Source organism: Diadema antillarum, unplaced genomic scaffold (assembly GCF_040938485.1).
Source record: "Diadema antillarum isolate AM-2024a unplaced genomic scaffold, OU_Dant_1.0 seq00000590_RagTag, whole genome shotgun sequence".
NCBI classification, from domain to species: domain Eukaryota; kingdom Metazoa; phylum Echinodermata; class Echinoidea; order Diadematoida; family Diadematidae; genus Diadema; species Diadema antillarum.
The window spans coordinates 1,084,721-1,110,790 of record NW_027271522.1 but is presented as its reverse complement, the minus strand read 5'-3'; the positions used below and the strand labels follow the sequence as shown (position 1 = coordinate 1,110,790).

Genomic DNA, 26,070 nt, shown 5'->3' with positions numbered 1-26,070 from the left:
AAATCGATTGAAGTTAGCTTATAACATTTGACCATTTTACGTTCTATTTCCATGACGGTCAGTTTTTTCGGATGCACATCACGAGACCGACACCCACGAGTCATACAGTCCACGAGTCGTACAGCTCACAAGTCATACAGCCCATGAGTTATACAGCTCACGAGTCATACAGCCCATTAGTTCGACACTCAGCTAACAAGGCCCATGAGACCGACACACTATATATAAGCCCCGTGTTGCATCTGCCGAACTCGTGGGCTGTTTTTACCTATATAGGGTCGAACCCATGGGCTTTATTTGCCGCTAGTGTCGAACTCATGGGCTGTATGACTCATGGATGTGTTTTCAATGTCGAAGTCGTGGGGTGTATGACTCATGGGTGTCGGTCTAGTGGGATGACCCCTTTTTTTCTAAGTGCCAACTGACATGACGTTATCCACTCAGCAGTAGCTAACTTATCCTTTACACTTTAATCCTTTGTAAAATGCATAATATGCCTTTCGTTTGTCGACGACATGTGTGGGTTATGTATATACATTTTTGCTTCAACCTAATGGGGTTTTGTGTAATAATCATCGTTTGTGAGCAGGATATGTATAATATCGGCCACAAGATGTCAAGTTCGAATATGTGTTCTATGATGAACATCACTGAGATTCATTGCATGGCCAATCGCCCTCGATCACTAATTGAAAAGATCACCCAATTTGTTATATTCATGAATATATTGTGTAAATTATACTCTTCCTTTAAAAAAGACATGGCATGAGATGTGCTCGTGCAGCAAGTGGAAGTAAACGCAATCAATAATCACATGGATGTTTATCGCTTTTCAGATTTCAGTAGCTTACACTTCCGCCTAGGTTAATGGTATTTCGTTTGTTTAGAGGAAAACTGATTATTGGTTTAGAAGAAAACCATCTTGTGGACGATTCATGACTGCATGTGTATAAGGATATTTGCCAGTTCCTTCAGCAAACTAACATTCTCAATTGATGCCGCATTAATTAAATACACCATGTTCTTGGCAACCATCGTGCACGACAACGTCGTTTCAGGTCAACTTGGACAAAACGGGATTGACGTAAAACGATGAGACGGGATAGGTAAACGTGACAGGCCGTGATTGCCGTTGATCCCGTGTCAGATTTTAAACTGTCAAAAAAAAAATTGCCACGGCAGTCACGGTGCTGCTGAAGAATCCTGTATACTTTGATAAAACGGATAAAACGCAATGAAGCACGAAGGCACGTAATGGGCCGTAACAAAATTTGGAGGCGGTCCGTAGCGGGACGCGACGGAAACTATTGATAGTCTAGCCTGACCAGACGCCGTAGGAACAGCGTCTGGATGATAGCTATGTTCACCGGGGCAAGGACTGGAACAAACAAGACGAGAATGTGGGGGGAGGGGGGGGGGGAGGAGGTAGGAAAATGTATCATCTACCCACGGCGCACTGCGTTTCTGGCAAAATGTGGCCGCCGGGAACATGGTGAAAACGCAGCATTTTCATAACTTGAATCTTAGATTGTAACATTATTTCAGTTTAAACTCATGAACTTTTTATTAGATCTCATAAGTGTTTAAAAAAATCTTCAAGTGTTAAGAAAGAAAGAGGAAGCTTTGTTCTTCAGCTTAAACTCCTGCAAGGTATGGGAATGGATGCTCCAGGATCAGGGTCGCTTCCAGAGATTTTATCCATGGTAACAATGAAGAACAACCAATTGAAAACGTATAGCTCAGATGGATATACATGTAGTGTGTATAGGTGTTACAAAAAACATTTCCCACTTGTTATCCTTAATAGTTCGAAAACTATATATCACATAATACTGTCTTTGATATGAACAATGCTGAGTAGTGTACAGTTTAATTTGAAGTGATTTAAATATGAAAGCCTAAATCAGTTTCATTAAATCCATGATTAATTTCGAAGTTTTGTTCCAGATTTTGGTCAAATTTTAATTCTCTGTATAAAACTTCAACTTTACATAGGAACCAATGAATTTATTGTGTGCATGTGAGTGTGTGCTTACAATGACCCTGAACAATGGACATGAATACACGTGCCACCTTTTCAGAGCTCTGCTGACTAGGCTTCTGGTCTTGCTCCAAGGCACATGAATGTTTATTAATAGGTCGTGACGGATTCACTGGGCACTGGTAGTCTGAATTCATGGTACAGGGTAAAATGCATGCACAGAAAAAAGTGAGCACATTAGCACATGTTTCCATGTGCTTGCATACATTACATTTTGAGATGAACAAAGACTAGGTGTGATAGTGGAATTACTCATGAATAAATGATGAAGCATTGAAACCCTGGCCATTTTCTGGGTGTTAACTACACACTCCAATACACATCAACTGACACTTTCGCAAAGTTACAATTTTGTCGGGTTGAAAATAAAATAAACAAAATCTGTACCCTATCTTAAAACTTGATCTTTAATTTAATGAATATGATTTATGCTTTCATTGTTGAATTCCTCCAACAAAATTGTACGCTATTAAGTTATTTCTCATATCATTGTTAGTGTTTTCTGATAATATATATTAATATATATATATGTAACGACAACAAATGGAGCCGGGACTCGCTATGTTGGTTACTGGTGTTCTTTATTAATCGCAGGTTCTGCTCATAACAAGCCCTGAAATGTATAAACATTATGTACAAGGGATATAATGAGTACATTGTATAATCAATGAATACATTTGCATTTGACATTAATATAGCATTACACAGTCTTAATTCGTTTGTGTTCGCTCTTAATCCTTATACCGTACTTCTCCAAATGGTGCATTTACAGGTATATCGACATTTATTAGTATAATTACTGCAACTTGTAACTGGCACATAGTCGTTGATAATTGACATTTCAACAATGAATAGTTACTTCTGATACTTCATGCTATGCTCATTGAGTCTCGTTTCAATTACATGATTATAGCTATTCCATTACAGATACATATTTACAGTAGCAAATATCTAATTCGCATTAGGTTTCTCTCTAAAGTTAAGTTTATGTCAGAAGTACTGGCACAGACTCCGATGTGAAAGCGTTTGCATTGGCTTCACTATAGCTCTAGCATCCTGCAACAGGTGTTCCATGTGAAAGCTCCTAGGTCGTAAATGTGTCAAGAATGCTCTCTCACTGACCAGAGAGGACTGAATGACCTTAGGTCCAAAGTCCGCTCACTAGGTTAAAGTGAATTTGCTCTGTTTTCTAGAATCTTGACGTCAATGTGTTTCTTGCTCGAATGGATTGTTCTACAATACTCTTGAAGTTCATAAATGTCTCGCTAACTAACTTGAGCAAGTAATCATATCACAATAATGCATCTAAGCAAACTAATTATATTAGCACATGCAATTAGCAGATACCACAAAATAAAGGAGTTAGCATGATTGCAACTCAATCCAGCAAAGGAGAGATTGATATCCCAATAATATCTTCTATACAACTCGACATAATAAAGCAAGATTCAATTTGCTCAAAGAACCAACAGTAGTATATGCATTCAATACTGGACATATAAGCTCTCTGTATAGGCTTATACTGCCAAACTCTCATATCATCTTCAATAGGGCAAGATATGGAAATAAAAGAGTGAAGAAGAGTGAAGAAGAAGAATGGAGAAGAAGAAGAAGAAGAAGAAGAAGAGAGAGAGAGAGAGAGAGAGGGGGGGGGTCTCCTAGTGCATACACCAACATAACTAGAATAGTACATTCACGAGTGTTTACTCCACAATCTAATCACGCACATACACAATGGCATCGATCAAGACGTTGTGAAAGCAGCAATGAACATACATCTTCAGATTGTCAAGTCTATACCTTTTAACCAGCTTTCCAACAAGTTCTTCCTATTTGTCAACTCAACTCAACTTAACGTCCACTCACATAATGTAGGAGCTCGATAAATGATAAACAATGTCATATCAACCAATCTGAGTCTGAGGCAGGTTTGAGCCATACATTTCAGAAGTCAGATATATATGAACGACAATGAAATCTCATGATGTGCCCATGCACATTCGCATCACTCTGTCCAACATAACAGAGGATCCCTATTTCAACTCAATTTGAAATAGCAACAATGTTATCACTGATCTACAGCGCAAGTAGCAGCTCATAGATAACCCTAACACTATCTGGACAACATACTAGACTCGAACTAGACTTCACAGTTTAAGTTTGACAAAGAAGATAGCTTACCCCTGCCGGAGACGAAGATAGCTGACTCCCGATCACTCGCTCTGCTTCACAGTATCTTGCTGCTTCTTCGTTGCCAAAGATTCCAATATGAAGTGAGGAGAGGAAAACTTTCTCTATTTATTGGGTTTAGGACCCTTCCCAAAGATATATTTTAACTTTAAATTCCAATCCACCGACGCACAGTTCTACGTCACTTTTACTGCCACTTTGTTTGGGTGGAGGGCTATGTCTGGCTATGAGGTCATAGCTTGACCCAAGGAGGGCAGAGAGTGGACATTATGCCCAAATTTGGCAAGTAAAAGTGGAGAATGTGACCGGAAGGATTGGACTTCCTGAATGACGCAGGGTGACTCATTTTCCAAAAAGATATATTTTTATGTTACTTTTGTTTTGAATTTTTGGTTCTCAGAAATCTTTCTTTCTCTTTGTTTTAGCAAAAACCACAATGTTACACTCTCCCCTGCTTCATGTTGGCATCCCTGACAACATACCACAAACATAATTATTTAATATCTATTAATGATACACTTAATTTCTACCCGAAAGTAGAGTAAGGAGTAGCAAGTGCGACTTGCTAACATCCGCCAAAATCTCTTCAGTGACGGTTGGCGGCTTTCCCTGCAGCCTAGCCGAGCGCCTCAGGGGTGGAGCTGACTCCGATCCATCTTCCGGGTGCTCCCCTGCTTTTTCCAAAGCAGAGAGGTCATCCTCCCTCGTGATGGCTGCTTCGCCGTCATCCGCCACAGGCACGCGGTCGCTGTCGCCTTGTTGGTTGTCGTCCCTGTCGTCGCTGGCGCCGTCGCGATTGTTCTCGCCTCCTTCATTCTGCACCTGCGTGGCGTCGACTGTCGTTTCTGGTCCAGCTGTCAATTTCACATGGACTACCATCGGTGTGCTGTCGTCGCTCTCCTGTTGTGGCACATCTAGACTCTTAGCTGGAGATGCCTCTGCCTCCGTTGGGACGTCAGGTGCAATGTCGGGGACGAGTTGCCGGCTGTCCAGGATATTACGGCGGTGTATAGCCTTTCCTTCCTGTGCCTTATCACCATGTAGGGGAGCCACAATGTAGACATTGCCTGTTGGGTCTGGTCTAGCGACAACCTTATAGGGGATGTCACTCCAGACATCTTGGATCTTGTTTCTTCCCAACACTCGGTTCCTAAGGAAGACTCTGGCTCCTATGCGCAGGCCCTCATCAGTTGCTTTGGCGTTCGCCCGTGCCTGTCGTCGTAGAGCTTGCTTCTCTGTCATCTTAGCAGCGGTGGTGAAAGCGGTCTGCAAACGATGGTGGTGTGAAGATAACCAGTCGTCTGCATCCTCATCTTGCTGCATGGCTGCTCCTAACACATGGTCAATCGGTAGTGTCGGCTCCCGACCATAGAAAAGATAGAAGGGCGAATACCCTGTGCTAGAGTGCGGTGTACAGTTGTAAGAATACACAATCTCTGGCAGGAATTCAGTCCACTTCTTCTTCTGCTGTGGTTGGAGAGTGCGAAGACGATCGTGGAGCGTGCGGTTGAATCGCTCACACTGACCATTACCTTCTGGGTGATATGGTGTTGTCCTGGTTTTCTGGATACCATAGAGGGCACAGAGTACTCGGATTAGGTGACTTTCGAAGTTCCTTCCTTGATCGCTGTGGATCCTCTTTGGCACCCCGAATCGGACAAACCAGTGGTTAACAAGGAGCTTTGCCACAGTTGAGGCCTTCTGGTCCCGAGATGGTACAGCTTGGGTGAATTTAGTGAAGACGTCTGTCATAACCAGGACACTCTCAATCTTCCCACTTGGCTCGAGCGAGGTGAAGTCGATCGCCAGGATCTCAAGTGGCTTCTTGGCAATGAGCGCTCCCATTGTAGTCTTCACTTTGGGGTTACTGGACTTTGACAGCAGGCACCTTTGGCAGTTTTCACAGTATTTCTTTACATCGTCAGCCATGGAGGGCCAGTAGCATCTTTGACGGGCGAGAGCAGTTGTCTTCTCTGAGGCTGGATGCCCAACTTGGTCATGGACAGCCTGAAGCACCCGTTCCTTCAAGGTCTCTGGAACTAGCAACTGGTAACATTCTGAATCAGCAATCAGGACCTTGCGATAAAGGATGTCATCTCTGAAGGTAAGGCGATCCCACTCACGGAGAATCTTTCGGACAGCTTTTGATTCGGCCATCAACTGCCGTGGTGAAGGTTGAACTTCTTTGGATTTGTAAGCCAAAACCTTAGAGAGAGTTGTGTCGCCATGTTGCATCCTTGCAAGATCTTCCTTGGGGATGGACGGTAGAGTGAATGATGAACCCACCTTCTTGTCAGGAACTTGATCATGACACTGCAACTCTGCCACCTCTTCGATTGTCGTTCTTAGTGCAGCCGGCAAAACGGTGCCTCTTTCCGGGGTAATGGTCTCAGGGCAGCATTCCATCTCTTCCAGTCTCCCACGCTGACATCCATGGTCAGTCTTCCGGCTCAGAGAATCAGCATTGGTGTTGATCCTCCCTGGCCTGTACTTTATCTGGAACTGGAATTGCGCTAGTTCTGCCTGCCAGCGCATCTCTGTGGCCCCAAGCTTTGCAGTAGAGTTGAGGTAACTAAGTGGATTATTGTCCGTGTACACCGTAAAGCTAGCTCCAATCAGGTAGTCCCTAAACTTTTCGGTTACGGCCCACTTCAATGCCAGCAACTCCAGCTTCATTGAGCTGTAGTTCTGCATGTTCCTCTCATTCGGCCTCAGTGCTCTACTCGCATAAGCAATGACCACCTTCTTACCATCCTTCTGCTGGGACAGCACAGCTCCCAGTCCAAGATGGCTGGCATCTATCTCCAGGATGAACGGCTCCCTGAAGTCTGGATACCCCAGTATAGGTGCTGACGTCAAATGACGCTTCATGTCCTCCATCGCCTTTGAACAGTCTGCATTCCACGCCTCAGACAGTGGAGTCCTAGCCTTGGCCTCTGCAGTCCTCTTTGACCTTTTCTTCTTTGATGTCGACCCCAGTAGGGCATGCAGGGGTGCTGCTACTTCAGCATACTTTGGTACAAAGCGCCGGTAGTAACTGCATAGACCAAGGAATCCACGAAGCTCAGTCTCAGTTTGAGGGGTGTTCCACTCTTGTACTGCTCTGACTTTCTCTGGATCAGGTGATATTCCTCCTGCAGAGACTACATGGCCCAGGTAACGCAGCTCCTTCTTGAAGAGGTTGCATTTCTCTGGCTTTACCTTGAGATTGAAGTCCGCCAGTCTCCCTAGCACCATGTCAAGACGTTGAAGGGTCTCCTCAAACGTTGATCCGAACACGAGGATGTCGTCCATGTAGATAAGGACAGTCTGGAAGTTCTGATCGCCGAATGCCAGGTCCATCAGCCGCATGAAGGTCGCAGGAGCGTTGCAGAGTCCAAACGGCATTCGTAAGAACTCATACAAACCTCCTGTCCCCACTCGGAATGCTGTCTTCTCCCTGTCTTCTTTTGCCATGGGAACTTGGTGGAAGCCATGTGCCAAGTCTAGACTGCAGAAGTACTTAGCACCCTTCAGAGCATCCAGGGCTTCCTCGATGCGGGGGAGGGGATAGGCATCTCTATGAGTCTTGGCATTCAAGGCCCTGTAGTCAATACAAAGTCGTAGCTTACCATCACGTTTCCGAACAAGAACCACTGCAGATGCATATGGGCTCGATGACCTTTTGATGATGCCTTGCTTTAGGGACTTTTCAAGGTACTCCCTCACCTCGTTCCATTGATGTGGGGGAATCCTCCTGTGGGGTAGGCGTACAGGGCGGTCGTCATCAAGGATGATCTTGTGCTCTACCTTGTCGCAGTACCCAATGTCCATGTCATCTCTGCTAAACCTGTCAAAGTGCTTCAGGATTAGCTTTTCAACTGCCTGAAGCTGCTCTGGTGACGTCTTGGTCTCCTTGTCTACCTCCATCCTCTCCATCATTTCCTTGATATCTTTAGTCGAGGAGGGCGAACTGTATGCTTCCTCCAGACCAACAGTGTGCTCTTCAGATGACGACTCTAGGTTGCCTGGTGACAGCTCCAGCAGACCAACTGGTGTCCTGGGATGAAGATAGATGTCGCTGTTGCTGAAGTTTACCATCTGGACAGGGACTCTTCCCGAGGAGGGCACATTTACGAGAGTAGGTAGGAGGACGAGTCCATTTGGTAATGTTGAGGCATCCCTCTCCTCAACAACTGCGACACAAGGTTGTCTAGGCTTATGTGTAGTGCAGTCTACCGTAACACTACACCTTGCTGGTAGAAGAATGGGCTTCTTTCCACCAGACCGGACTTGATAACGTTTTTCCATAGTCGTTTGGGGTTTCCGGGCCATCACCTCTTCATATAGGGCAAGGACATGGACCCACGCAGTTCCCTCACTGGACTCTGCTAGTGTCTGCTGAAACCGGCTCTCTGACGTGGACTTCAGTGCCTTGTTGACATCTCGAAGGACGTTAGATCCGATGACAGCAGGAACAAGCTTCTTGCGCTCGGCCATGGGTGGGTGAACAGGATCACGCACGACGAGGAAACCCATCTCCGGAAACCTCCTTCCCATGACCTCCAGTGACAACTCAACATAGCCGCGATAGGGAACTGCCAGACCTTGTGCACCTGTAATAGAGATGAACTCTGAAACGTCAACAATTTCTTCATGAGCGAGGTGCTCATTGAAGAAGGACTCTGTAATCGTGGACACCTGGGCACCAGTGTCCAGCAAACATCTGACGTCCTTCACCCCTCCAAGATTCACCGACACCTCCGGACAGCTTCCCACCGCCTTCTCGAAAACTGCTGAGCCATGACATTCCTTACCCACCGTTTGGCTCTCAACGGTGGGCCTTACTCTTTTGGTGCCTCAGCTGAGCTTTGCGACGCCGGTTGTTTGGTGATAGCTTGACTCTCATTGGCACGATTCAAGTCTGCCATCCTTTTCTTGCACTGGCGCTGAATGTGGCCAGTCTTCCCGCAGTAGTAACAGGTGATCTTTGGTCGGCTGGAACGTTCAGCAGTCAACGCCTCAATCTGACGTTGTTGCTTCTCCAGAAGGTCACCCTGCTTTTTCAGGATGTCCAGGATGCTTGCCTTTTCGCTCGTCGAGGTCTCCTGCAAGGTGGCTGCCTTTGGTTTCCTCGATAGCCCAAACCAATTAAGGGCACGGTCTCGGAGTTCGAAGAAGTCGAGGTCGGGAGACTCGGTGTTCAGCCGTCTGAGCTCTCGCCGCAACCCCTCATCGTAAACAGTCTCCGCCAGCCGTCCCTTCAGAGTTTCCATCTTGCTGCCCTTGTAGGAGCTGTCTAGGAAGCATATGCGGTCATAGAGGGTCACCAGTTGGAGTGAGCATTCCAACAGTCCCTCTGCTGGAGCCTGCTGATAGCTGAAGAACTTCTGGAGCAGGACCGGAAGTGAGTCCCCACTCCCGAAGACCTTCTCCAGGGTAGCGAAGATCTCCTTCACATCCTCGGCTACAGCATCACCACGACCCAGGATCTCCCTGCGGGCGTTCCCTCCTAGGTGATCACAGATGAAAGCAGCCTGCTCTGAAGTACCCAAGTTCCGGACAGCAAGCTGGCTCTTCATATCTATGATCCAGTCCTGGACGGTCGGATCTCCTGGTTTAACAGGCTTCCCCTTAAAGACTTCCAGCCGCCTTCCTTGTGTCAGGAAGATGGGTTGGATGCCGGTCGTTGTGCTTGCTGAGGCAGGGACCTTGGTGTCATCTCGTCCTCCTGCAAGCTTGGCTTCCAGCTCCGCCACCTTCTCCTTTAGGGCGTCAATCTCCGATTTCTCCATTTTCTCCAGCAAAGGGGCAGGTAGGTGAACAGTGATCTGCGAATCCTGTCCGTGACGCCAATTTTTTGTAACGACAACAAATGGAGCCGGGACTCGCTATGTTGGTTACTGGTGTTCTTTATTAATCGCAGGTTCTGCTCATAACAAGCCCTGAAATGTATAAACATTATGTACAAGGGATATAATGAGTACATTGTATAATCAATGAATACATTTGCATTTGACATTAATATAGCATTACACAGTCTTAATTCGTTTGTGTTCGCTCTTAATCCTTATACCGTACTTCTCCAAATGGTGCATTTACAGGTATATCGACATTTATTAGTATAATTACTGCAACTTGTAACTGGCACATAGTCGTTGATAATTGACATTTCAACAATGAATAGTTACTTCTGATACTTCATGCTATGCTCATTGAGTCTCGTTTCAATTACATGATTATAGCTATTCCATTACAGATACATATTTACAGTAGCAAATATCTAATTCGCATTAGGTTTCTCTCTAAAGTTAAGTTTATGTCAGAAGTACTGGCACAGACTCCGATGTGAAAGCGTTTGCATTGGCTTCACTATAGCTCTAGCATCCTGCAACAGGTGTTCCATGTGAAAGCTCCTAGGTCGTAAATGTGTCAAGAATGCTCTCTCACTGACCAGAGAGGACTGAATGACCTTAGGTCCAAAGTCCGCTCACTAGGTTAAAGTGAATTTGCTCTGTTTTCTAGAATCTTGACGTCAATGTGTTTCTTGCTCGAATGGATTGTTCTACAATACTCTTGAAGTTCATAAATGTCTCGCTAACTAACTTGAGCAAGTAATCATATCACAATAATGCATCTAAGCAAACTAATTATATTAGCACATGCAATTAGCAGATACCACAAAATAAAGGAGTTAGCATGATTGCAACTCAATCCAGCAAAGGAGAGATTGATATCCCAATAATATCTTCTATACAACTCGACATAATAAAGCAAGATTCAATTTGCTCAAAGAACCAACAGTAGTATATGCATTCAATACTGGACATATAAGCTCTCTGTATAGGCTTATACTGCCAAACTCTCATATCATCTTCAATAGGGCAAGATATGGAAATAAAAGAGTGAAGAAGAGTGAAGAAGAAGAATGGAGAAGAAGAAGAAGAAGAAGAGAGAGAGAGAGAGAGAGGGGGGGGGGGGTCTCCTAGTGCATACACCAACATAACTAGAATAGTACATTCACGAGTGTTTACTCCACAATCTAATCACGCACATACACAATGGCATCGATCAAGACGTTGTGAAAGCAGCAATGAACATACATCTTCAGATTGTCAAGTCTATACCTTTTAACCAGCTTTCCAACAAGTTCTTCCTATTTGTCAACTCAACTCAACTTAACGTCCACTCACATAATGTAGGAGCTCGATAAATGATAAACAATGTCATATCAACCAATCTGAGTCTGAGGCAGGTTTGAGCCATACATTTCAGAAGTCAGATATATATGAACGACAATGAAATCTCATGATGTGCCCATGCACATTCGCATCACTCTGTCCAACATAACAGAGGATCCCTATTTCAACTCAATTTGAAATAGCAACAATGTTATCACTGATCTACAGCGCAAGTAGCAGCTCATAGATAACCCTAACACTATCTGGACAACATACTAGACTCGAACTAGACTTCACAGTTTAAGTTTGACAAAGAAGATAGCTTACCCCTGCCGGAGACGAAGATAGCTGACTCCCGATCACTCGCTCTGCTTCACAGTATCTTGCTGCTTCTTCGTTGCCAAAGATTCCAATATGAAGTGAGGAGAGGAAAACTTTCTCTATTTATTGGGTTTAGGACCCTTCCCAAAGATATATTTTAACTTTAAATTCCAATCCACCGACGCACAGTTCTACGTCACTTTTACTGCCACTTTGTTTGGGTGGAGGGCTATGTCTGGCTATGAGGTCATAGCTTGACCCAAGGAGGGCAGAGAGTGGACATTATGCCCAAATTTGGCAAGTAAAAGTGGAGAATGTGACCGGAAGGATTGGACTTCCTGAATGACGCAGGGTGACTCATTTTCCAAAAAGATATATTTTTATGTTACTTTTGTTTTGAATTTTTGGTTCTCAGAAATCTTTCTTTCTCTTTGTTTTAGCAAAAACCACAATGTTACATATATATATATATATATATGTGCAAGATTTGCTGTCAAGATATATATAATATAATATATATATATATATATATATATATATATATATATATATACTCAGCAAAAAAAGTAAGTTCCCCCCTAACATTTTTGGATATATCTCAAAAAGTATTTTACAGATTTTCATAATTCAAACGGGAATGGATAGGGAATTTCATTACGTATAACATGAATGGCATATCATTGCTACCAGATATCATTATTGGTGTAAAAAAACGCATTTTGTGTCAAACTGCATGGGAAAAAAGTTGCACTTCAGGCTATATGACGCATATTGTGTACATTTCCTACGTAAGTTAGCAAATTACCTTTTCTAAATTGTGTAATTCTCAGGAATTTCTTCAGGTACAATGTGCTTCCCTATAAAACAGATGTTATGTATACTTTTCAAACAATAGGCATTTTCAATACGAAAATGTTGGTAGAAGCCATGTGATTTGTAATTCCAATTTGGATTGATCACATTAATGCGCCTATGGCTATTTTGCATCATTCACTCCAGTGGTAGATCAGTCTGTCCAGGGAAATGGCATCGAACGTATGGAGTGATGGCCTACAAGATCCCCTGACTGTAATCCAGTAGAGAATCTTTGGGGTATCATTTGCGGAAAGCGAGCAAGAAGGTGATAAATGACACTTCACTGCAAGAATTTCAGCGCATCTTGCAGAGAGCATGGGCCAACATTGAGCAGCGCCAAGTACAAACTTTAGTTAACAGTACGAGGAAGAGATGCCGGCTGGTCATTGGAACGGAGGTGGACATATTAATTATCAAATAATTCGCTGTATGCTCATGAAAAGAAAGAGATAGAGAAATATGCAATAAGCCATGCTTAAATGTTCAGAATCATGAGTGATTGTTTGATTATTTGTGTAAAAGTCATTGCAAATCACTAAAATGCAACATTTGTTTCCATGCATTTTGACCTAAAATGCATTTTTTTCACAGCAATAATGATATTTGGTGGCAATGATTTGCCACTCATCTTATGAGTAATAAAATACCTTATCCATTTCCGTTTGAATTATGAAAATCGGTTAAGTACTTTTTGAGATATATCCAAAAATGTTAGGGGGGAACTTACTTTTTTGCTGAGTGTATATAAATATAAATATATATATATATATATATATATATATATATATATATATATTAACTATTGGGATCAAATGTGGCAAATATTTTTGTAACACCTGGTTCAGTAAAAGAACTTGGCCTTATAAACTGTAACCAAACACATCCCTGTTACTTGCATGGATGGGTGCCGCATCACTTTAATGGTACTTACCGTGTACAGCTATGTTGTGCAGCATTTACGTTGGAGGTTTGTAGCCCCAAGGTGCATGCAACGTGGTGATCAGCAGTAAATGTGTATCGCTGCCAAAAGTTTTTAGCTGGCAAAATGCACAGGTAACTTCAGAGTGCACATGAAGTGCCTTTTGCTACTCAAAAGCATGAAACACTAACACGCCGAAGTCTCTGATATCAACTGTGGGGTGTGGAGGACTTCAGACGTGAACCGGGATTTTTTACATGCAGCAGCCTTTACGATTCAATGCATAATACAGTTGATTGACGGGGTGTGGTGTGTCACGGATGTGTACCCTCTAGCGGTGGTGTGTTTATTGATAATCCACAAACCTCGAAACAGACCTAGAGACAAGGCCAGGGGCGGATCCAGGAATTCTGTAAAGGGGGGGGGGGGGGCGTAACTGTTATTTTTGGAGCCACTTCCAGGTTTCATTTCATTTTTTCTTTTTATTTCTTTTGTTTTTAACGGTAAATAAAGGGGAAGGCATGCGCCTCTTGCGCCCCCCTCTGGATCCGCCACTGAATGCGTAGGCATTGTGGGACCCACCCACACACACACACACACACACACACACACACACACCCAAAAATGATATCATCATCCGTTAGGGGAAAAAACATACTGTAAATATCGAAAAGTGCACTATACAACTGAGGAAAAGAAAGAAGCAAACAAGCATAGAAAGAGAGAAAGAAAGGAACGACACAAATGAATTGAAAGCTATGATGAATACAATCTCTTACTTAATATTATTTGCGATACAGGATAATCTGAATGTTCAAGTAGACTAGTAAATTAGGATACAGTTGAATTAATACTTCGATCTCTAAACGTATATATTGTCTTCTAAAGGTTATTGTATCATGTGGGGTTTTGGTGACCTTACTACAGAGGTAATGAAATGAGTGTCCACAACTGCACTATCTCACTTTTCTTTCTTAGGTTTTTCTCCCTGATTACCTCACATCGGAACCATTATCCAAATCATTGAGATTTTTCAGGAAGTGATTTATGCAAAGTATGAGTTATAGGTATGTAGGTACAGTTGATGCACTTATACACACAACAACACAGTTCAATTTTCCATTTGGTTTTATGTTTCTCAGACAACGAATCAAAATACTTTGTGGTGTAAATACAACGTTTTCGTAATGCGCCATAGTTAAACCACCCTGTGGTGTATTGTAAAGCAAGAGGAGAAGTATACAATACAATACAATCATCCTGTGTCCTTCAACATATTATAGATCATCGCTGCGGTATTATTCAACAAATATTAGTTTATAGCGATGTAAACATTTGCGTATTTGGAAGTGAGGAAATCTGTCTTTTTCTCCTTTTTTGGCTATGTTTTGCTTTCACAATTATTTCTACGAAATCTATATTCTGTTCAAAACTCCACCGACGATCAACAATTCAGCGGAAAGGATATTAAATAGACATAGTTTGTGTGCACGATTTTACTGGTTATTTCTTGAAGCCAACTTGACCACGGAACTGTACATAGAGGCCCAAAGCTATAACTGGATAGTTTGCCTTTTGGACAAGTTCTCGAACAATGTCATCGTTATCCCCATGTCACACAGTCCTCACAAGTGAGGACATGAACATTTCGTAATAATGTGAGATTTTTCGGACAGAAGAATACGTTACACATTTATGAAATTCTTGCGTTGAGCTGTTTTTTATCGTATAACTCTTTAACATATTGCTCTACGTCGACCTTAACAAGCACTGACTTAATCACTCTTTTAGTAAAGCCATGATAAACACTGACCATTTTAGAGAGCGCTTGTCGATATATACGGCAATTTGACAATCAGTTGAAACACTACGATAATTAACAAAGACATAAAACATATACATTTTAATCATTTGAACATTAAATGTCTCAACCTATAGAGAATATCTCACGGATGCATTACATTCATATAGGCGCACTATTTTATTCTTCTCTCACGTGAATATAAGCCCAATCATGAAATAATCCGTTATGCACCAAATGGATGAAACGAGAAATCGTGTTCACCAGGGCATCTTTTTTGTCATACATTGTGTATCCATCCTATATCTACCCCAGTTTGATTTAAATGACACAAAGTCATTTCACAAATTTGACATAGAATTGAGTCACAATTATGTTCCACAAATTTGCAGCATAAAAATCATGATCATTATACAGCGATCTATGGATACCTTTCTATACAGCAAAATTATATAAAATTACGTGCTAGGCGACTATAGCTCATTAAGACACTTTTGTCTACATGCATCTACCTTTTTCCCCGACATATACAGTGATATTTATATTTTTGATATGAAGATTATCAATAATCATGTAATAGAAACCCTGAAAAGAACTCAAAAGGAGTGCTACAAGGGATCATTCTTTGCCCTGCCTTGGTGTGATGATGACCTCATAGGGGGTCAGGAGACGGCCCGCAGCCGTTTTGGGGATCATGTTCAGAAGGCTCTCATTCTCCTTGCCCGGTACCTTGGCGAAAGTGTAATTCTGACAAAACCAGGTGAAGATGAGAAAGAGGTCGGCCTTGGCTACCGCCTCTCCGAGACAGCTGCGGCGACCTGCCCCGAACGGCATGAAGCTGGGAGGGTGCTGGCGGACAGTGCCACTCTCATCCAAGAAATGTTCTGTGCAAGAGATCACAGCATATGTTACAAATGATATCCATATGTCTGCATGGTGGAGTGTGTTATGGAAGCAAAATCATTTTCGAAGGGCTATTTGTGATAATAATACCATTCAACGTTTAAGATTGTTGGAAGGTAAGCCCCCCTCCCCCCCCCCAAAAAAAAAAATGCTTTACTTCTTAAATCTGCGCAGAAAGTATTAGTCTGTAGAGAAATTCAACATGTTTACATTATTTTGTCTGTTTGTGTGTCTGTGTCTGTGTCTGTGTCTGTGTGTTTGATCGTCTCTCAGACCCCTTTGCATCTTTCAGCGTATATTGTAAAGAATGATCAACGTGAGCTTGGCATGGTCGGTACGCTGCACTACGCGATTCTACGCTACTGTTTTTGCTTTAAATATTTTTACGTCGGGCTTGCGTAGAGATGCGTGGTGTTGGTACCAACTACGCCGAGCTCACGCAGTACCTTTCGTTGTGGCTACGCCGGCCTAAGGCAACACTTAATACGCAACACTAAGCATGTGAAAGCCTCTTAACATGTACGCATAGGACAACAAACCTGGCTTGAAGGAGTCTGGGTCATCCCATTCCTTGGGGTCAAAGTGCATTGAGTAAGTGTTGATCATGACAATGGCTCCTTTGGGAATTATGTAGCCATCTGAATGTGGGGACAGAACAGGAAGCTTTTTCATATTTTATCACTAGACTAAGAGCAGTGACACATGTCGATTTATCAAAGATATGCAGAAATATGACTCCTATCACAGTCATTCCTCGAGTTTTCAAACAGTGCTAGCAGAATTATACCAGTGGTCTCCTAGCTATACCGACGAATGATTTGTCATGTCTGCCAATCTCTTTGTCATTGCATATCACTTTAGTGATATATTCATAATACAACCATTCATCAATTTGGGACTTGAGTAGCTGCATATATTTGTCAAGATGAAAGGACGACATGATGGAACCATCGACAGGAAAAACGAGGAAAACACAGCTTTTCCTTAATTGATTCTGCAACACTCTCAGAATTCTACTTTAATCAATCATTAATCTGCCACTAAAGAAATTTGAAAAAAAAATCACTAAATGTTAAAGAGGCTCACTGGCAAGGTACATGATATATAATGTTTATGCTAGTGTTAGTTAAAAATACACTTAATATAGCTGTTCTGTATACTGTAATCATTGGCAGACACGACGGTTGGTAAAACAATCGGTAATATGAATAAACACAGAACTCCAATCGCGAACAGCCGAGCTGAGTTTCATTTGACCGCAATATCACAAGGATGTGGTAATTCTGAACACAGTGATTGCGTAGTACATCCTGTTCATACAGCCAAAGAACATGAAAAGGAGAGTCAACCTTCAAAGCTGATTATCATACTCACGTAGTTCGGTGTCCTTGGTAGTGGCATGTGGAACAGCTGTGGGAGCAATGCTGCTGTACCGCATGATTTCATAAAGAGTTGCCTCCGTGTAAGGAAGTGTGCCACGGTCCTCAATGGTTGGTACACGCGTCTGACCAATAACTGCATCAATTTCGTTCTGTATCTTCTTTTGGATATCCGGAAATTCCGCGAGAAGAGCAATGGCCCAGTACAGTGTTTCCACAGAAGTCTGGATCCCAGCTGGAAATATATAAGACGATCAAGGGGGTAAGAAGATGAGAATGATACTTGAGAAATTAGTAACGCAACACAGAAACTCATCTGGGAGCCAAAGACTGAATCGCTCTATGAAAAAGAAAAAGAAAAGAAAACAAAACAAAACCAAAAACTCGCCTCCAAAGATGTCAGCTACGGTCTGGAAGACATGGGTGTCGGTCAGTTTCTCCACATTCTCACCCTCCTTTCTTGCATCGTCCTGGGCCTTCAGCATGAGGTGGTAGAAGTTATCAATGTTTTCTACAAGAGAAAGAGCGAGAGCAAAAAAATCCAGGCCCAACAAAAACTTCAATGGGCAACAGAATGACTTTCAATCTCTAAGTTCCCGTAATGATTCCTGCCATGTATCTTTGTTTTTATCATCTATACTCAAATATGCCCCAGGGACTCCCTGTCCATAGCGATTACACGGAAATTCTCCGCATAGAAAAGGGGTAAATAGCCCGAATATAGCGACCATCTGAGTGATGCGACCAGCGATCACAGATGCATTTTTTGCTGGACGACCTTAATGTACAATTACTGTTCAATCCTTCAAGGAGCTTCAGTCAGCTAGACAGGCTACACTTTTTTTTCAAGTAATTAATATCTTATGAGAAAAAAAAAACACACACCAAAGAATCTTGTTCAGGGTTATAATCCCAACGACCTTTTTCTCAGCTTTTAACTCGAATGCCCCTTTTCAGGGCTCTCATCGTACTGAGTAAGACACGTCCCAGTTGTAGTGTCACTCATTTCTCAATACTATACTTGAAATAGCTCATTCTCACACAACAATGCACAAAAATTATAAAAATAAAGAATATAAATCAAAATGTGAAAATGTAAAACATTTAACTTAATAAAAACAAAAGTGAAAGAGCGCCAGAAAAGCTAATACAAAACCTGGATCATAAGTCTTCTCCGTCCCACTCAGTTGTTCCCTCAAAAACCCAAAGAATGTGTCAACTGTGTCGCGAAGCAGCTTGGGTCCACTGGTAGGAAGATGCTTAGCCCAAGAGAAGAAGTCTGCAGCAAGGCCAAGACCGATACCCTCATTCAGGTCGTCATTAATCTTCATCCAACCTGCGACTCTGGGGTCATCAAGGTCATACCTGGTATTTGCAGATGTAATGACCATTTGAAAGGAAAAAAATATGATGGAATAAGCTTTAAAACCAAGAACTATAGCTGTTTGAAGTCGGCCCCATTCCAAGTTTTGGACGGATGACCTGTCTGCATTGGCACTTTTCTCTCAAAGCAGATTACCTTGAATTCATTGTTAATTTTCCACCAATTTTTTTCCTCCAAATATCTTATGCGCCAGAGATAATGACAACAAGTCCAGGTACTGTAAATGACACAACTTTAAATCGGAGATCGGTTGTCCAGATGAGTTATTCATGGTAACGGGAACTCCATCAATAAATACAATAATTTCAAAGAAGAAATCATACACACTTTGGATATTATTCCCTTTGAAACACCTTGCATGTCATGTGTGAGCCACTACATACACTAGCACTCTTGCCCTATTTTTGCATAGTGAAGAACAGTGGTTAAAGTGTTAATCTGTCCCTCCTATACCTACAAGACCTGTAACATCGGGTGCATAAGTTTGCACCATTAATTTGTAGTATACTGACATGAATTGAGGTTTTACTTGAGGTTGTACTTGGAGAACAACGGTAATAGGTAATATGTCAGACCAATGACACACCATCTACATTCTACTCGTACCACTGTGAAACTCAGTTATAACACAACGTGTTCTGACATTATGTGAAGTAGATTGAAGAAACTATAATTCAGCTGTACATTGAGAAAATCGTGAAAATCAAAGCTTGCCTTTTTCCGAAACACATCTGTGAGAGGATGTTGTAGAGGAGAAGATTGAGGAGGATCTTTGGGTTGATTGGTTTGCTGCCATTCTCACTCAGTGCCTTCTCCAGCTTGGGATACATGCTGGAGATCAGGTTCTGCAGAGGCTCCCCGGTGGCAAAATGTCTGTGACAGGAAGAAGAGAAAGTAACATTCAATAATCGTGAGCCAAAGGGCAAGTAATCATTATTTTGTTGGTATCGTGAGTGTCCAGTCACTGTCAGGTCAATGTTCAGTTAGATGACAGACTGGCTAATTGTGTGATGTATCTCTTTTGCAATGCTTGTGGAGCGAGGAGATATACAGATTTACCCACCCATCTGAGAATGTTCTATTTGCTCTCGTTATGTCCAGGCAAAGATTCGAATTGAAAAATAAAAGTTATGGCTCACATTTACAAGCACATTTGTAAGTCATGTGACTCCTTCGTAAACCAAAAACAAAAACAAAAACAAAAACAATCAAACAAACCAAACAAGATATGCACTCATGGGTTAGTAGCACAGTATGCCATATAAAATGAACATATTGCGCAAAACTCGGGGCAGGATAATTTCTTTATGTTTGTTTCAAAGAAAGATAAGAGTTATTTCCAACTTACCGCAGGGCTGTGTGAGCCAGCTTGCGATGAAGTTTCCAGGTTTCAGAGAAGGGTCCAAACACAATGTCTTTATAGCCTTCAGTGAATATCTCAACTGGAAATGAAGGAAAGTAGTTATGAAATACAGAATCAAACATTAAATATGGAGGCTAAATATACCTCCCTCCCCCATAAAAAGCAACAAATAACTCCCTCATAGAGAGGTAACAAGAATTCCTGCTTCATTTTTCAACATGTCGAAAAAGTTTTAAATCAACATGTACTACCAATTCCAGCTTAGTGAGTTTATGAGGTACAAATCATGAGACGGGAACAGTTCTCAACTGAGTTTCAGCTTTCCTGGCTTCCCGACACATTATATTCAATACCTGCTGATTCTCATTTCTACATGTATATCTTTATCAGTTAACAGTTATATAAATCACAAGCACAGTGTATTGCTTTTCAACTTTGGCATAGTTTTGTACGTCGTTCAATCGATTGAAAAAGTACATGTACCAACATCAAAATGGCTTGTCAAACAGAACATATTAATAGGCCTATGCCTTCAAATCTAAAGACCACGCATTCTATAAAGTTCCCTTAACAAATGTTTCTTGGCCTTGTAAAAAGCTTGTCCAATGTTAGTACCACACGTAAGTCCACTGGCTTTGGGCTCTTAACAGTATACCAAGTGTTACATGATGGGGAATGACAATATTGTGCCTGTTAGCGACAGTAATATGCGTTTACATTATGAACCGACAGTGGTGGATGAGAGATATGTAACTTTGGACATGGATTTGTGTGACATTGGCTTCGGAGCTACTATTTGTGATGTTGCTACTGTTGGACAATATATACAGAAAATATAAAGAGAATTTCACACAATATAACTTTTTATGAAGAGTATGGGCTCCCATACATTTTCCCACTTATAACTGACACATTTTGCAGGTATTATTAAGCCTGCCTTCCGTAACAGGTAAGCCAACAGCTCTTTCATAACTCAGTATATGCTAGAAAATGAAAATTTATCTTAATTTTCTTTATATCCTTTGTACATAGTCGTTCAAACACGACGTCACAAAGTCTTGTCTTCTCATCCAGCCATGGTGAAACTGAAACTTAAGAATTCATAACTTTTGAAGAGATAGTCCGTTTTTCATCACACTTGATTGATGTATTCCACTCATTTTTTCTGCTTATACTCACTCCACACATATATTTGGGTTCCATTTCCCTTTGAGTAAAGAGAGAGGTTTAGACTGTGACCTATAGACATCTATGTTTGAACTTGCAATCAAACATCACGAGAGAAAAACAAATAAATTGTATCCATCATAACAGTAGAGTTTGAACCGTGACTAATATTCTTTTCCTTCTGTGCAATCAGATGAGCCAAAGTAATACCTGACCGGCTCCCACATTTAAGACCATTGTACTGTACCGTATATGTATATATCCAATGAACCGTATTCTCTGGTTCCTATACGTTATAATGACAGAATCAATTTAATCGGCTGTATGCGCCTAATTGAATGGGTCATTTCATCTTTCACCTCATGAAATATTCTGTCTATACTACACTTACAAAAATTCATTATTTGTTTAATATGTATGAAATCAAAATCAGATTATGTAAAGCAATGCAAAATCACCAAAATATAACCATTCTTAGACTCAGGTTTTGTTCTAGGGAACTTACGAGAGTAAAATTCTGGCCGTCCAGCAAAATCCACTCCTTGTTTGATGACAGCATCTTTGATGGCCTTTTGGCCATTAAGAACCACCATCCACCGTTCTCCAACCTTGAAACCAAAGATGTTACCATATATCTTGGCCCACTGTCCAAATACAATCTCTGGGCTGTTATTCATAGCTGGATACAAACATCGTGAATCAAGAGGAGAGCAAACAAGTGATAGTACAACCTTATCACACACATAGTTAAAGATAAACAATTCCACATGATGGTAAATGGCAATGACTTTCAAATGAAAATAAATCATGCCATATTAAAAAAACCAGCACAAACAACAGAATCGTCAGTCAGATTTCTGCAATCATTAAACGATGACGGTATATTTCGTTTCAACACACTTCATACAAACATACTATTGTTGAATATACAGTAAAACCGTTAAAAGGTTCAAAATCTGAATCAATAATGTTTGATACCTATAGGACATGGTGGCTACGGAATTCTTCTCTGGCAGATGCATTTCCTGCAAAGTCCAAATAATCATAGACTTTCTGAAGTCAGCGGTAAATTAATTTTGTTTGTCATAGCTTTGCATGTACTTCTTCAATTCTTCAAACTACAGTAGGTAACCAAAATCTGTCTGATTTTCCAGTTGAAGATGTATGGAATGATGTTTACAGAGCCAATTTCATCTTCACTACAAAAGTGATGGCACTAACAGGCTCCGTTGTTAAACACTATAACAATTTGATTTAAATATCAACTATATAAGATTACTCAGCATTTCTTACGATGCATGTGGTGTATGTATATTATGGTAAAGCTCAGGAAAAAACGCAGAATAAGGCAAATATTATCACTTAAATACACTGACAGCTTGAAAAATTGCCCAAATACTCAAAATGCCCTCATTACATTTATGGGCAAATTAGGCAAATAAGTAGGCCTTATATCTCTTTGACTTGAACTGAGATGTCACCTAATTAGCACAATCATGATCGACATTGGTGATTTGTGCATAATATACGAATCACTAGTTTTGGTCATTTGTTTCTGGTGCAAGACATCGGGCTCATTTCAGTGGTCTAGCCTTCTGTTTAATTGCAAGGCGCCAAAACTGCAGGTACCAATACATCAAACAAAATACTCAGAGATGATTCCTTGTTAATGCAATCCCTGCTGCAAATAACTACAAGTTGCAAGCGGCCCATTGTCTGGTGTTGCTTACCAAAGATACTCCCCACGATAGGGAGTCCCCTCGGTCCAGGAGGAAAGCGGCGTGGTCTCTTCACTGACCAATAAGCCAGAGTTAAAGTGACCAGTCCAAGAGCTGCTGTGATGGTCAGACTATTAATCTGACGTACACTGGAAACCGTTCCTAGTATGTCTTTCATACTGGACATCTTCTATATGATTGTTTGGAACAATGAATAAAAGAGAAGTCAAGTGTCAATATGACATCACAGATCGAGGATAGTTATGCCCTTCTCACTAGTCAGTAATTTTTTTACACACCTATAATTCCTTCTGCGACAAATTTTGACCACACAACAGATGTGCGAGTAAATCTTCATTCATTATTAGACGCTCATATGTAACACAACACCTACAATTATCATTACCCAGTTCTACAATGAAATTATTCCGTCATTAGTCCATTTTAATTCAGACAGAAAAAAAATACAAGCGTTGGTATCTAATCAAAAGAACTAAGAATTCCTATTCGAATGTTTACATGTAGGTCTAATCATTTGAATGTTCTTTTACTATATAGATAAAAAAATGTACTTGGCAATTTTCCCCTCTGTTGAAACGTATGATACGATATCGGTGATGAAAAAATAACTATCGATGACTGACTCTTCCGTAGTCCTGTCTGAAGAGAGAGAAAAAAATTGTGACACCACTGATGCTTTGCTGTCTACTGATTTCCTATCCTCTAGCCTGTTAGAGTCCACACACACACTATCAAACACTCACAATGACCTCTGCATACTCCTTCATTATATAATACAGCGTATTTTTGATTGAGCTTCTGCATTTGTTGTTAAAAAACAATGGGTCAAACCAAGTCTATATGTATTATCCTCCCTTAATGTATAATGACTCATGTAATATCAACCCCAATTATAATGACGCTGCATGTAATATCGACCGGAAATGTAATAGTTTTTAACCCTAAGAGAAGTGCAATTACACCGTTAACCTTAGACGCTACATTAATTTTAATAACGTCTAACTTAAAATGTTATAAAAGAGACAACTCTTTAATAATGTATTGCTCGTTCTTTTTCTTCGTCTTACATGATTCTACGTTTAGGGTTGACATTATATTGCGTTGCATTACAATTATGGTGTTAGAGACTATAATAGAGTAATAGAATACTACAGTGGCCTACGAAACCTTGATTCTACCCCCACTTGCTAACAGTCTCGATCTGATCAGGTGTTCTCCCACAATCACCATTACTAGTATACTCAACTCCATTTTCTCCAAGATATGTGCATAATAAAAAAGAATGTGTTACAGAAAACTCCCTAGGGAGTTTTCTGTAATGTTCCCAACTACTGTGAGACTAGTCCACCACTATATATCACTATATATAATGTATAATCTAATGCTGTACGTGAAGTTAGCCTTTTCCATACAATGCATGCTTGAGCATAGGAGGTGGTCCAAAGGTTGTACTGCATGCTAAGTTGGTAAACTTTGGTTCGTGATATAAACAGAAGAATAGGCAAGAAAGAATTAAGCGAGATAGGGAGTGGGCTGCATGATCATGGCTATACCAGTGTAATTTAATGACAAATGTCTGTCATTAACATATAACCAATTTAACGCTTAAAATGGCTCATTTAATCTGCTTTGGAATGCTGATTCTTTGTCGAAGACTTGATAGACTCTCGTTATAGCTAGTTTTCAAACCGTCTCTGTTCCTGGCGTTTATGGAGAATTAAGGATCGAGTGAATGACGTTGCTGGCATTGGTGACAAACTTTCAAGTGGGTGCAATGAAATGACAATGTTATATGAAGTTGTCGATATCTGCATATAGGATCTGATCAGGCCGTGTTTAGAATAAGTACCAGCTGAGAATAATTATCCGTTGATCTATTTTCCCATTTCCATTGGCACAAAAAAGTGGCATTTTATTTGACGATAGACGGTGGAAACAGCAAGCCACATTATTTTGACAGTAAAAGATTCTGCCATCAGAGTACATGGTTCGACAAGCATTTTTCTGTCAATCTATCAGTACGAGACTTTCGTTAACGACATTGCACGCACACGTCATTGACACGTCACTGACGAATTGACATATCCAGGGAGGTGGTCTCTTTTCCACCTCCTTCCTTGCCTGGCCTGGTCATCGGTCAGTAAGTTCATGGACAATACACAAGCAAAACAGCTATACAATACACGCCAATAGCAGGTCTTTGGTTCTAAAGACTCTACAAAGTCCAGGCCTATATAGAGGATACCTCTTTACCGCTAGTTTTATTAATTTCGGCAAGAGAAAAAAAAGAATCCCCAGAGTGAACGCGTGATATAGTGCTCAAACAAGAAAATACTTACGGAGAGATATGAAATGATAATATTCGGGTTGTAATGAATGGATCCGACGACAACTCCACTATAATATACCGGTCAGTGGGTAGGGTCCTCTCAATTAAACGCACAGCCTTGGATTGTGTCCGTGATCCAAGTTCCGAGATCTTGGAGGTGGATAAGAGACTGTGAACTCCTTGGTGGGTGAACAGACTACATGACGTCGCCCTATGTAGAAATGGGATTAGTTTGTTGACATGCAGCATGTTCCCCTCCCCCCCCCCCCCGCTCATTATACGGGTATGCAGAATACAATACTACTGTTTGAGGATTTACTTTACTCCAGTCGCTTACGTAATAACTTAATCTAGCATGATTAAATTAAGATGTGGTGTTTAATTACAGCATTATTGGTCTCCAAATTCAGCGAAGGGATCATCTACAGGAAGTCACAGTAATGTGATGAATGAATGAGAAATGATCCAGACCAGTCTGAAAGTAAGAGTGAAATCATACACAACAGTGAATATTGAATA

General features: G+C 41.2%; 2 protein-coding genes across 2 annotated transcripts; both read right to left on the bottom strand.

Annotated features, from left to right (window-relative positions):
- Nucleotides 1-9,054: 9,054 nt before the first annotated feature.
- LOC139735672 (uncharacterized) lies at nucleotides 9,055-10,005 on the bottom strand. Its single transcript, XM_071646422.1, has one exon. The coding sequence runs from the start codon at nucleotides 10,003-10,005 to the stop codon at nucleotides 9,055-9,057; it is 951 nt and encodes a 316-aa protein (XP_071502523.1).
- Nucleotides 10,006-15,797: 5,792 nt separating this feature from the next.
- LOC139735690 (steroid 17-alpha-hydroxylase/17,20 lyase-like) lies at nucleotides 15,798-23,379 on the bottom strand. Its single transcript, XM_071646437.1, has 9 exons — nucleotides 23,214-23,379; nucleotides 21,989-22,162; nucleotides 20,302-20,395; nucleotides 19,668-19,826; nucleotides 18,726-18,934; nucleotides 17,958-18,080; nucleotides 17,565-17,804; nucleotides 16,730-16,828; nucleotides 15,798-16,171 (listed from the first exon to the last, which is right to left on the bottom strand). Exons 1-9 carry the CDS (start codon nucleotides 23,377-23,379, stop codon nucleotides 15,906-15,908), a joined length of 1,530 nt encoding a protein of 509 aa, XP_071502538.1. The 3' UTR covers nucleotides 15,798-15,905.
- Between the last annotated feature and the right edge of the window lie 2,691 nt (nucleotides 23,380-26,070).